Consider the following 12,801-nt stretch of genomic DNA (forward strand, 5'->3'; position numbering starts at 1 on the left):
GAATTAAAGCTTCAAAATCTCACCCTTACAAAAGAGAAATTGGACATTTTTTTTTTTTAATTAAGTGACACCTCCTAGTTTGGACAATCACTCCCTTGAGAGATGCTCATTAACAGTCACCAAAGTGGCAGTCCATTGTCCAGTTAGCTTTTCAGTTTCTGATTCTGCAAATTAACTTTCAGCATCAGGCCGATGTCAGTATTTGCAGGTGCTCCACAATTACGGTGTGTTTGCTAAATCACATTGCCTTAATCCAAAAGGCATTCTGATTCCCATTCAGACACAACCTTGCTGGATGCTCAGCTTCCCTGTAGAAGTGCTGCATGCCCTCAGTTCTCATGGAGTCAATGGCACCAGAGATTGCTCAGCTCCCTTCAGATCTGAGTTTCATTCATTTAGGAAAGCCATAATTAGAGGTTAGGAGCCAGGTTTATGCAATGTAGATTGCAGAGAAGCCATCGGATTCTCGCATTTACAAATCTCCTGTTAACTGTTTTAACAGCGGGAGATTAGAAGGTGAACCAGCACCTCGTGTTAAAATAATGCATCTTAATTTTCTGCCCTTTTCCACCTCACGTAGGTGTTCTCCAGCTCTTCGGCATCTAGGGGAAGGAACAGCTATCTCATCAGCTTCTCCGAAGGAAACGCCTTTTTAATGGATCCAAGTCTCCAGCAGGACTCAAAGCAGCAAGGCAATAAAGTCAGAAGTGTTTGTAGAAGGAAACTGCACTAAAACTGCTGGCATCAGGTATCTTGGAAAGGAAGACTGCTGACCCATCGAGATGCTGTACCAACCTCATCCCTCCCTCCTGCTATACACACTTGGCCGATGCACATATTCGTACCCTCATTCTAACCCCACCAACCATTGAATTCCTTTCCAGCCCTCCCCCTCCTGCACCACCTGACCCACAAGATTTTACACTGGAAAATCACAGAATAGAATTGCAAGACATTTTGGCTGGCATCTCGGTGTTTTGTGTTTATTTATGTGTTCTTCCATGCTCTTTGACTGTATCTGACATTATTCCTCACTTCCTCTGCATGCAAGACTTCCTTCAGACAAATGCATGAAGCAGAACTGACCAGCAGTGCCAATCTGATGCTGAGGAGACACGATTTATGCTACGTGTAATCCATTTTGGCAGTACACGGACCTTAAACCCCGTTTAAGGTTGCAGCACTGCTTCATGTTGGAGTTTTTTAATGTAAACCACAGGGCTGATATGTCTACTATGAGACCATCGTCTTCTCCTCCTGCCTGTCCTTTTCTCTGTGGCATCCTCAGTGAGGACAGACACAAGGGGTGCCCATCACTGCTCCAGGATGGCTGAGCTGGATGAGGTTCTCATTAGCAGCACTGAGGTCCTGTTCCTCCTACTGACACCAACACTGCTGATGGTTACGTTTACATTTTAATTTTGCACTTTCGCTCCTCTATGTGTGGGATTTCAGGCAAGTGTTTCACTGGGGCTGCCAGCCCTAGGAGCAATCCTTCAGCTCTTCTGTGCTCTGATTCTAGAGAACGATGACAGTTGTGCCTGCCTCATATAAAAACAAGGCTGAACAGCTAAACTTCATAACTGTAAATGGGGGGGAGGGGGAAACGCCCAATGAACTAAAAAGCAAAAGAATGCTCTCAGATGGTGACAGATCAAGAAAAGTCCAGCTGCTAAGATTACCCAAAGGTGAAAGTTGACAGAAGCCCACAAGGACTCAGCATGGAGACATCCAGCAAACAAGATGTAATAAGACTGTCTCAGGGGAGCCGACACGATTAAGATTGTGATGTCCAACCTTATCTCTGACAGCATGTTGCCTCCCAGCTACGAATGTTCAAGTGTTTATAAAAATCTGACAGGGTAACTGCAAGAAATGTAATACAACTCATCATGGGGGGAAAAGATGGTCGTGGAAATAGCTGAGAATTGTGTTGGCAAAACTATTGAGCCCTAAGGAAATGGGACTGTTTTAGTTACACAGTCCTTTCTATGCTAATGATAATCCATAAACATTAGCATTCCGCACATTAGCTGGGTCAATTTAGACCTGAAAAACTGTTTGGGTATGACAATAATTAACTATTAAATCCAAATAGTTCACTCATCCATTCCTGGAGTGCTCTACTGAAATCTCTCAGGAATGTGCTGTGTTAAAAGCCTGCAGGAGACAAGCTCAGGTCTGCTGAGCTCACCTGGCTGGAGACACGGGACCTCCATCCTTTCCTCCAGCAGAGCAACACGGGAGGAGATTTTCTAAAGGAAATAAGTGCAAGTGTACAAAATAAAGAAGAGAGGGAAAAAAATCCAAGCATTCGGCCTCCTCTGGACAGCAATTTAAGTGATAATTGTATTCTGCTGCAATAAACTAACCAACCAGATGTTTCAGATAATTAGTATTAAAGTTAGATTTTTATAGCAGCTGTTTTCTTTCTGCCAGACAAGCAGTGTATCTGCTTCCTGGGCAAAGTCTTCCAACAGGATGTCTAAGACGTGACTGTGATGTGTGATGGCACTTGTTAAACCATCCAGCTTGAGTCATGGTAAGCGTGGTAGCATGTGCAGAATCTCACTTGGGTTGCCAGGTACGCGCTTGGTGGGGTTACATGTGTGTTCCCACAGCTTTGCTGCCTTTAGAACTCAGCCTGGCACAGGCTGACTCTGTCTCCAAAAGCTGACTGGCAAGACCAGCAAACTCCAAACCTTTGTTTTTGCAGGGAACTGTGCAAATTCCACTGACGTCATTCTAAATCCTCAAGTGTTTTAAGAGACGCTGTTCCATTTTCACCTGTTAAAAAGTCTGTTGGGTTATCCATCCTGTTTATAACATACTGTAGAGTCCATCTGGAGCAAAGCACATCTTATAAAATCATAAAATCTAACTACGTTAGTAGAATTAGTGTCCAAATCTCTCTATCTAGGGGCCTTTCCAGTCTTTGATGTGACTCAGGTGTGCCCAAGAAGTTGCTGCAAGGCAAAGTTCAGCATGGGAGGGAGACGTTGGCAGCTGATGAGCAAAGGGCAACAGCTGATTGTGCCAGGTCTCTCATGCATCTATCAAACACTGGTTTGCAGTTCTGGGCTTGGGTGAAGGTTCACCAGCTCAGGTGGAGGTGGTTCAACATTAATTTTCAGCATCATGGGTGTTGGAAGTGCCCCTATAAAAGAAGAGCAAAATGGAAATCTCCAGAAGGTGACAACATTTGGGAAGGAGGCACCTTCCTTTATAATGTCAGTGCTTTTGATTCCCCAGTGTGACTGGTGATGAGTAACTTCTGCTGGGAGGAATTAGGATGCTCCTGACTTCCATTTTCACAGGCATCTTTCTCAGTATTTAGGAGTTCAGAAGTCTCAAACGTCTTTAGAAATGAAACTTAGGATCCAAATCATGTTTTGAAAAACTTAGCCTCTGTTTCCACACAAAACAGTTCTAAAGATCACTGATATCCCAGTACTAAATGGTTCAACGCTGCTTAGCTGAGAGTGAAACAGCATGGCAATGTGCGGCCGCAGCCCCCAGTCTGCACCCAGAAATGAACTGGAAAAGTGCACCCGCAGAGCAAAGCAGATCAGGTTTTGCAGGTAGGCCAAGAAGGAATGCAACCTGTAATAGTAGAAGTGATGATGAGCGTTTTTTAAAAGAAGATATCTTCTTGAAATTAGAACTCGAGCTGAGGGTGACAGCGGAGGCCATCATCAGAAAGACACGTGGCTGGGGACATGAAGCACGGGCCTGAGAGCAAAAGCTCGTCTGTGTGCACGTGGTGCTTCAAGATGACATCTGCTCTGCGACGATTCGGCCTCACCTCGAGCACTGCGTGCCACAAGATAAAAAAGGACATAAAAACTATTAAGGACAGTCTCCAGGATGGCTACAAAGATGGTGAAGAGTCTGCAGGGGAAGGTGTGTGAGGAGCAGCTGAGGTCCTTTGGGCCCCTCATGGCGGCCTACAGCCGCCTCACAGAGGGGCAGAGCGGCAGCACTGATCTCCTCTCAGTGTGACAGCGACAGGGCCTGAGGGAAAGGCATGGGGCTGTCAGAGCAGGGTCAGGTGGGGCTTAGGGAAAGGTTGTGCACCGCAGGGAGGCAGGAGTGGAACGGGCAGCCCAGGGCTGGAGTTCGAGGAGTGTTTGGACTCTGCTCTCGTATAGAGGCTGTGGGTTTCGGGTGGTGCTGTGTGGGGCCGTGAACTGGCCTCGATGATCCCCCGTGAGTCCCTTCCAGTTCGCAATGTTCTGTGATTCTGTTACCGTGTGCTTATTTATTTATTTATTTATTTATTTTGAACGTGAGGTATTTATAGGTCCTCCCTTTGCCCTTTAGTTCATGTGCGGGAGCACGAAAACAGCGCTTCCCAACGGACGCAGCCGGGAGGGAGCTGAGGGCAGCGCACCCTCAGCCTGTGTGAAAACTTCTACCCCGGCTGCCGGTCGCCGTCACCGCCCGGGGGTGGGGGCGGCTCTGGGGGCTGAGGGACCGCGGCCGCAGGGGAACGGACCGCGCGGATCCCGGGACGGGGCCGCCCCGCCTCCTGCGGAGCCTCCGCCAGCCCCGTGCTTTCCCCCGCCCCTCTCGGCGGCGGGCTCGCGGATCCGGCCTGCGCGGGGCTGGCGGAGCGAGGGAGCGCGGCACGGCGAGGGGAGGAGAGACGGCGGGAGGAGGAGGTGGCGAGCTGGCCATGGCAGCAGCCCGCGGGCGGAGAGGCAGCAGCCGCGGGCTGCCGCTGTGAGCGGCACCCGGAGCAGGAGGAGGAGGAAGGCGCGGAGCAGCCGCGGGGCCGCCATCCCGCGGCGGTGCCCGGAGGAGGATGCCGGGGAAGCGGGGCTCGGCGGGCGGCGGAGAGCTGCCGGGGGCCGGCGCGGCGCGACAGCGGAGGCGGCGGAGGAAGGTGTCCTGCTTCTCCAGCATCCAGCTCTTCCTGGTGTCCGAGTGCGCGCTGATGCTGGCCCAGGGCACCGTGGGAGCCTACCTGGTGAGTGCTCCGCTACCCGCCGAGCCGCGCACCGGGGGAAGTTGCCGTGAGCGCGGGGCAGCTCGCCGGGCAGAGCCGCGGGGAAGCGCGGCTGCGTGCGCGCGCGTGTGTGTGCGTGTGTCTGACTCCAGCCCGGCTTTTCCCGGCTTAAATGACTCAGCACTGTGAGGGGTTCCCCGCCCGCTGCCCCTCTCGCGTGTGCGGCCGCAGCTCGGGCTCCTCCGGGCGCCCGCAGCCGGGGCGCGGGGATGGATGCGCTGTGCGGCGGCCGCCTCCCGCTGCGGGCTGCGGGGCGGCCCGGCTCGTTGTGCTGGGCGAGCACCGAGAAAACCCGCGAGGAGGAGGCATTCCCCCTTTCCTTTCCTCCTATGCCACCAATTTCCCCCGTCCTCTTCAGGTGGTAAAGCGCAGCAGCCCCACGCATCTGCTCGGTAAGCAAACGCAAGACTTTGCGCTGAGTCTTATTGCGGTCTGGTGGCAGAGCAGGACCGTAGGAAAGAGTTGGGAAGGTGTCGGTGAGGCTGAGCCCGTCTGTCCGGGCACACGAAGGGCTGTGCTTCCAGCAGATGCGAGCGGAGAGTTGAATCGAATTGCTCAAAATAGCGTGCTGGATTTGAGACTTATAGTTTCCATGGAAAAGAAATGGAGTCGTAATCTTTAAGGTTTTTTAAGGCTATACACGTAATATATTATGAAGTGTGAGAGCTCTGCATTCCGTGCTTGTATTTGGTACTTAGAGCTGCTTCTCTCGGGCTCATCTAATTATGTAAATTTGTACTCGGTGTGAGCTGTAATTTTTCAAGGTATGTGGCTAAAATGAGTGTGGTTAGGATTCACTATTCATAAACGTGGAATGGAAATTTGCAGTCATCTCTGTATTACCGAGCACGTCGGTTTAGTTTGGAATGTACCTGTAATTCCAAAGGAATTGTGTCGAGATAAATTCAGTAATTCTCTCTTACTGGGGTAATTCTCACCTTAGTATGTCTGTACAGTGTTACCACTGAGCTCTTTGCGAAGCGAGCTGTCAGCCTGAATGAACCAGGGATAATCCTCCGTCCAACTGATGGCCAAGGAGTGACCCGTGGAGGTGATGTCACCCAGCGGGCACCAGGATGCTGGAAATGCACAGGTCTATGTATGGGTACACCAATGCTGGTGTGTGAGCATGTGAGCACCTGCTGTGCAGGATCAGCAGATCAGTCCTGAGCGCGGCGTTTCCCCCCCAAACTCCTTTGCATTGCGCCGTTTGCAGCCCTGCAGTTCTTGTCCTGTTTCTCCCATCTCTCGGGCTGTGCTTTGCACTGAAGCAGTGCACTTGCTGCGTGTTGGAGCGTTTTGGGAAACATGCTGCCAGAGCCTCAGCTCCTTCTTCTGCTGGTTAACTCGGCCCAGGTGCTGCTGCCCTCAGGGAGTGAAGTGCATCCTCACTAGCCTATGGTAGCAAGGGTAATGGGAGGGCGGTTGGGCTAGATGATCTTGTAGGTCCTTTCCAACCTAATGATTCTATGGTTCTAACCTGACATCGTGCCCTGATGCCAGCCAGGCAACTGGTCATTGGGATAGATTAAAGAAAAAGGAGCTCCAAACAATCGCCAGCATGTGTAAGCAGTGGCCCAGCTGTGCTGTGCAAGTGTTCCTCAGTTCCCTGTATAATTCATCATCCATCACTGCAAATACCACGCAGTTCTCAGTACAATGAACAGATGCAAATGCGGAATTATCTTTGGAGGGTGAATTGGGGTGAGTGCTGCACTTACAGCTGCCGTGGGGGAGCAGAAGCGGGATGGGAGCAATGCATAGCGAAGGCATGGGGGACCTAATCACTTCTGCAGACCTGTGGGGCCAGGTGCTGCTCGCAGGTGCCGTCTCAGGACCAAGCACAGCTGAGCACTGTGGAGTTGCTCAGGTGTAGCTGAGAGCAAATTAATTCACTGCTGGGCTCGGCGTGGCTGCTCCCCGAGGGACAAATTAACGGGTGAGACCAACGGGAGAGCAACCAGAAAGACAAACAGGGAGATGCTGGGGAGGCACTGGCAGCGCATAGTTCTGGGCAGTTGGGTAAGCTACTAATTTTAGCTTGTCAGTGACCGAGCAGGGCGTTTGTACTGTGCTTGGCTACATATGTAGCTTTCCCTGGTTATTGTGTTCCCGGTTATTTGCAACTCAGGAAGAGAAACCTTTTCTTTTTGCCTTATACTGTGACGAGTGGATTTCCTCACTTCTGTCTGCCTGGCTCTGCACAGGGAGCCAATGGGGGCAACACCTCTGCGTGGTAAGGAAATGAGATGGGCTTGGCTCGTTAGGAGCGGTTGGAAAGCTCGGTTTTGGTTTTGCCTTTCATGTCAGTGAATGTAAAAGGGAGTGCTGTTATTTCTTAATTTTTTTAGAGATGTAGAAACTTTTTCCCCCCTCGTGTTCCCTGCACAATGAGCTAGCGGCGCCTGCTCCAGTGCGTGTGCAAAGTATACATTCATTATGTGGTTTTGAAGCAAAGATCGTTCACTTTTATTTGTTCATAAAGCACCGTGCTTGCCAACAGGGCTTTATAAATAATAAATGCTGATAAAAATCTATAAAGTCCAATTCTTTTTTTCCCACAGAACTCTGCAGTGAAAATACCGCAGGATGCCAATAGTGGTGGCCTATGTGTAATTAGTGTGGTGTCTCTGAGGTTCTTCCTGTGAAGTTTTAGGGAATATTTGATCAGATCACGTCCCACAACGTATTGCTCTTGCTGCTTGCAGAATGCACGTGTTCCAAACTGACTCGGTGCCGTACCCTGCTTATGCAAATGCAAGCTTGTGCTTCTGCCTTAATTTCTGGGGTTGTTGAATACACTCTGTTATTTCCATATTCCTGTCAGGTTTTGAGCATGCATTTGCTTGGCTTTATCTCATTACTCCTGCTTGCTTTTGGAAACTTGAATTTCCCAGCGACTGCAGTGGCGCTGGGCAGAGCGCTGCTTGTAGGCTGCAAGCATTCCTGCTGCAGAAGTTACTCAGGGTTTAACAGCAACTTCTGAAAGCCTGGGTGATTTCCAGCCCCCGGGTTGCTCTCTGGGAGCTGAGGTCTGCGGATGGAAGAGCTGTGCGTTAGCTGGTGCGGATGGCACGAGGAGGGAGAGATGGGAAGGCGCGTTTTGCAGCCGTGTGCCTTTCAGGCAGTGCAGCAGTGTGCTGGCCGTGCGGCCGTGGGGCTTTGCATCACTCAGATTTGCATACCTCGGCAGCAGCCCCCCCCTCCCCTCCACCCCTAGAATTCCTGCAGGCGTTATATTTTGGGATGTTTTAACTGGTGCTGATGCTTCCCGTGCTCCTGATGGTTTGTCGCTGGGGTGTTTTGTCACCCTGCCTGTCAAAAGCTTCTGCCTGGCCAGTGGCAAAATCACACTGTAGCAGAAGGCGAAGGGCTCTCGGTTTGCCAGCCACGGTCTGCGGAGCAGGAGAGCAATTGAATTTTCTCTCCCTCTGTCCCTTAGCCTCAGATCGCTCCGGTTTGAACTGACCTAGATGTGAGCACCCAACATCTGCCAAAGTCACAGGCTTTTTTGGATGGAGGGCATGCATATGGGAAGTGCATTGGGAAGCAGCCTCTTGATGTGCTCTGGGTATGGCTGTTCTTACAGAGCTCTACTGAGATGTCTCTGCTGCAGCTCTGAATGTAGCTATTCACGTGTTGTATCAAGTGGTAGGGGATGACTGGCCTGAGCAGGAGATGGAAAGGAAAATAATTAGTCCTCCCTCAGGAGGGTGCATTGGTGTTTGCGTGGGAATGAATGGCAAATTGTTTCTTGTTTTTTCTGAATGAAAACTTTGGAGCCACGCTTAACTTTGCGGTGAGAGCTTTGCCTGTGCTGCAGCGCTCAGCTACAACTTGCAAAAGCCATCCCAATGTATCTGCAGTAAAAGCAGTACTGTGTAAGTCCAGGTGAGACTGTAGGTACTGATGTGGTGTGTGACACCATAGAATCATAGAATATCCTGAGTTGGAAGAGACTCTATGGATGATTGAGCCCAACTGCTGGCTCTGCACAGGACCATGCAAACATCAGACCATTAAGGGACGTGCTCCTTCTTTTGGGTCTCTATTATTATTGGAGCATGGGTTATTAATGAAAGCTTTGAAATACCAAATTGAGGAAGAAGGAGGATGAAAGATGAAAACAGACGTCAGTCATCAAAGGGCTCGTGCTGGAACAGACACAAATAGTGTCCTGTGAGATGGAGCCGAGGAGCCAAAGAGCTCTATTTGGATATGGGGGTTTTAAAGTTGTTTTGGTGTGCAGCCCCTCCTCGCCGTGTTAAATGTGGCAAATACAGCACTGTTCTCCTCTTAGGTCAAAGTGCTGTACTGACCCAGTCCAACTGGCCTTGAAGTCAATGGCAATGTCCACGTGGAGGATGTCATTAAAGCCCACTTGTCACAGCAGCACTGCAGTACGCAGGGAGTGCCTTTGTCCCGAGTGCCTGCAGGCTGGATGGCCTGGGTGGGAGGAGTTCTGCAGGTGTGGGGGATGAAGCTGGGGTGAAGTGTGGCTCTGTGTTCTGTTGCTGAGGATATCGAGAAAACTTTTGCTCACTTAAGGAGCAGCAGAGCCCAAGTGGCCTCAGCACTGACACAGCGAGGAATTCCAGTTTCGGGTGCTTCACTCCAGTGGTTTAACTGCAAGAGCATTCTTTTCCCCACTGAATGTACTGATTTATTGTTTTTGATTCGAGTATTTATTTTCCTAGAATAAGAATCTGCTTTAAAATATCGCTGTACTTTTTTTTTTTTCCCTTTCCGTTCTCAGCAGTGCTGAGTAATAAATTAGCTGTAATGCTCATAATTTATTTGTCACTGGGGCATTTAAGGGGGGGAAAAAACATGGAGAGAAAATAAATGTTTTAACGGGGTTGAAGATTGCCAAGCATTGGCTGGTTATTGCTTACAGTTCATTTTTCCTTAATACATCTTTGCTGGCTATGTTATTTCTGGAAAGTTGTTTCTAGTATGCCTTTCCCATTAGGGAATATTGTCTGTTTTGCAGCTGAGTTGCACAGAAAGTTATTCTGAACCGGCTCTGCTGAGTGCATTCATAGCCGTGTTGGAAGCCTGCTGGTGTTTGTAGGGTCTGTGAGTGCAGGGTGGAGAAGGGTGCTCAGCTCTGGGTTCTGGTGCCTGCAGGCTCCTCTGTGCTTCGGGTCAGCGTTGGCTCATTAACATGAAAACTTCATGCAAATGAGCAGAAACAAATGCTGGCCCATTCTCCAGGTTGGATTTTGAGTACCAAGGAAGGTTTGTGACTAACTGACATTTACACTTCGGTTTAAAGCTTTAATTTACCTTCTGCTAATAGATGGAATGGGGATAGCTACATGTTTATCTCTTATAATACATGCTCTGTGCCATTTGCAGTGTAAATCCAAACTTAAAATCCAATGGCTTCTTAATTAAGCACGTTTAAAAGGAAAGCACATTTGACAAGGGAGAGTGCGGAGCAATTGCTTTTAATGTTTAATTTTTTAATTATTTTCAGCAGAAAAGTTTGGCAGCTCTTCCCCCCAACCCCCCCTTTTTTTTTTCCAAGCAGCTGTTGTGAGCCCTGAAATGAAGAGCAGTCTGTTAGATATGTTATGATCCATAAATGTGTGTGATGTAAAAAGTAAAACGCAACCAAGTCTCATTTCTTTTGGCCATCCTTGGCCCCCTAGAACTCTTTTGCGATGGCTGTGTGACGAGCAGGCCTGTGAGTCTTAATGTCCTTCAATATTGATGCAGTGGATGCTTGAAGGGATCACAAATGAGGTGAGAGAATTCAGTGATGTGGAGGTCTGGGTTGTTTGTGCATAGTAACTTTATGCAGCGTGACTCTTGAAACTGTAGCATAGCACCCATCCTAGAGGGTCAGCTGAGCTGTGATCCCTCTCCTTCTCCGCCAGGTAAGCAGATATTCCTTGTTCCCCAGAAAGAAGCATTTCTCAAGTTGCATGAACTTTCTTTTCCCTTACTTTCAGGCTACTGTGAAAGTTCAAGACCCAACTTCTGTTCTGCTACAGCAGTATAAATTTATTGCTTCAAAAGAGTTATTCTGCAGTTCATCAAGAAGAATTTGTCCTCTGTGTATAATGAGCTAAAATGTTTCTTTATTTGTGCGCTCCCTGGGCTCTGGCTGTTCCTTCACAGTAGCAATGGATAGGACTATTTACTAGGTGAGGTTGCAGCTTGGATGAATTAGCCTAGCTTCGTCTTCTGATTAACTCCAGATGATTCTGCAAAGTGATGTATTTGAAGCGTCATCCGAGGAAGTTTAAATAAACAGGCAATAATACTTTGTGTGGAAGTGCTCCCGTGAAGTCAAGAAGAAATGACTTTTACCTGTTGTGTAGAAAAATGGGCCACAGATTTTGATTTTACCAGGTTTCATTTCATCTGCAGCAAAATCAGGACCAGAACCCCAATAGTCCCATCTCCAGGTCACCGTGTTGCAACTCTTAGACTCTCTGTTTCCTTCTGGATATATACGGCAATGCAAATGGCATTGCCTACTCTATAAGAAAGAGATTTCACACATTGTACAGTATCAGTACAATGAATAGTGATAGCAAACTGCTGATGGAGTTCCTGGAGTGTCTGGCACTTGTTTCTGTTGGTGCCAGGAAGGCTCTGCCCAGTTAGGGAAGCATTCTGTAAATGCTCAGAGAGATGGCCCCTACATCTGAGGTGTTTGAGTAGATGGATGCAAGCAGGGAGAAATGCTTTCAGAAATACGGATTGAATTTTGGGTAGACCTGTGTGGAGCCATGAGTTGGACTGATGGTCCTTGTGGGTCCCTTCCAGCTGAGGGTATTCCATGGTTCCATGATCCCTTTTTCCCAGGTTTCAAGTGAGAATGCATGTAGAGATGAAGACCTACAAAGCAGATATGACTACAACTGCCCCTTCTCATGGAGCAAAGATAGGGAAGAAACCAGAGCTGAAATCAGATTTCTGAAGCTCTCCGGTTAGCATCTTTCTCTTCCAGCCTTATTCTGGATGTGATAGGCTTCTGCATTTTGATACCTAAACATTCCTTACTGAATGGAGGGGGCAGACCCCTCTTCCCATTACACGGTGCCCGTTGTATTGAAGTTTCAGATCAGTGACAGGAGCTCGCACTGTGGCAGTGCCTGAAAGCACTCCATAATTTTATATGACTGCTTGCAGCGAGCATAAAAGCAAAGTCTTTCAGGTTTGTTGGAATATTTATTAGTCTATTTCTCCCTGGTTCAGGAAGGAGAAAAGCAATTTGCTTTGGTTTGATTTTTGTTCTTCCTTTCTGTTGTCCCTTTCTCATAACATCTGTCCTTTCTCCCTGTCAAGCAGATGGTTCATCTCCCTGTATTTCTAAACATCTTTATCTTTTCAGTGTCTGCAGTGATCCCATGGATGATTTCTGCATGGTTGCAGGCCCAATGAACTTCAAATGTGTGGCTGCGAGGGCAGGTGTGGGAGCAAAGTTGCTTTTCCATGCTTCATAATGGTCTGCTTTCTTGGTGGGGATTGCCAGACTTCTCTTATTTTTAATATTTAAACGTCCTTTTAAAACACTTACCGTGCTGTTTGTCTGTGTAATTCATAGCTCCTTGGTTTAATGAAGCTGGAGAAGGACTTAAAATTCAGTGTTACGGTGATCCATAAAATGACAGTGAAGTGTTTGAAAGAACCTGGATAATTCAGTTGTATTGAGGTCTTCGTGACTCATCAGCATTATGGTTTCTGAAGCAACTATGTCAGATTTCCTTTTAAGTTTTTTGATGCTTTGATGTTTGTGTCTGAATCCAACGTTTTCTCTCTCTATATTTTTT

General features: G+C 48.4%; 1 protein-coding gene across 2 annotated transcripts in view; it reads left to right on the top strand.

Moving 5' to 3' along the window:
* The first annotated feature begins 4,637 nt into the window (after nucleotides 1–4,637).
* SLCO3A1 (solute carrier organic anion transporter family member 3A1) overlaps nucleotides 4,638–12,801 on the top strand; it is a 111,573-nt gene continuing 103,409 nt past the window's right edge. Inside the window, exon 1 of one of the 2 annotated variants that reach the window (XM_413876.7) lies at nucleotides 4,638–4,972. In XM_413876.7, coding sequence (XP_413876.2) covers nucleotides 4,808–4,972 — 165 coding nt within the window. In that variant the 5' untranslated portion in view covers nucleotides 4,638–4,807. Of the gene's footprint in view, nucleotides 4,973–5,163; nucleotides 5,404–12,801 lie in introns of those variants that run through there. The other variant, XM_046899111.1, reaches the window with a different exon arrangement.

This window comes from Gallus gallus, chromosome 10, assembly GCF_016699485.2.
Source record: "Gallus gallus isolate bGalGal1 chromosome 10, bGalGal1.mat.broiler.GRCg7b, whole genome shotgun sequence".
In the NCBI taxonomy this organism is placed as follows: Eukaryota; Metazoa; Chordata; class Aves; order Galliformes; family Phasianidae; genus Gallus; species Gallus gallus.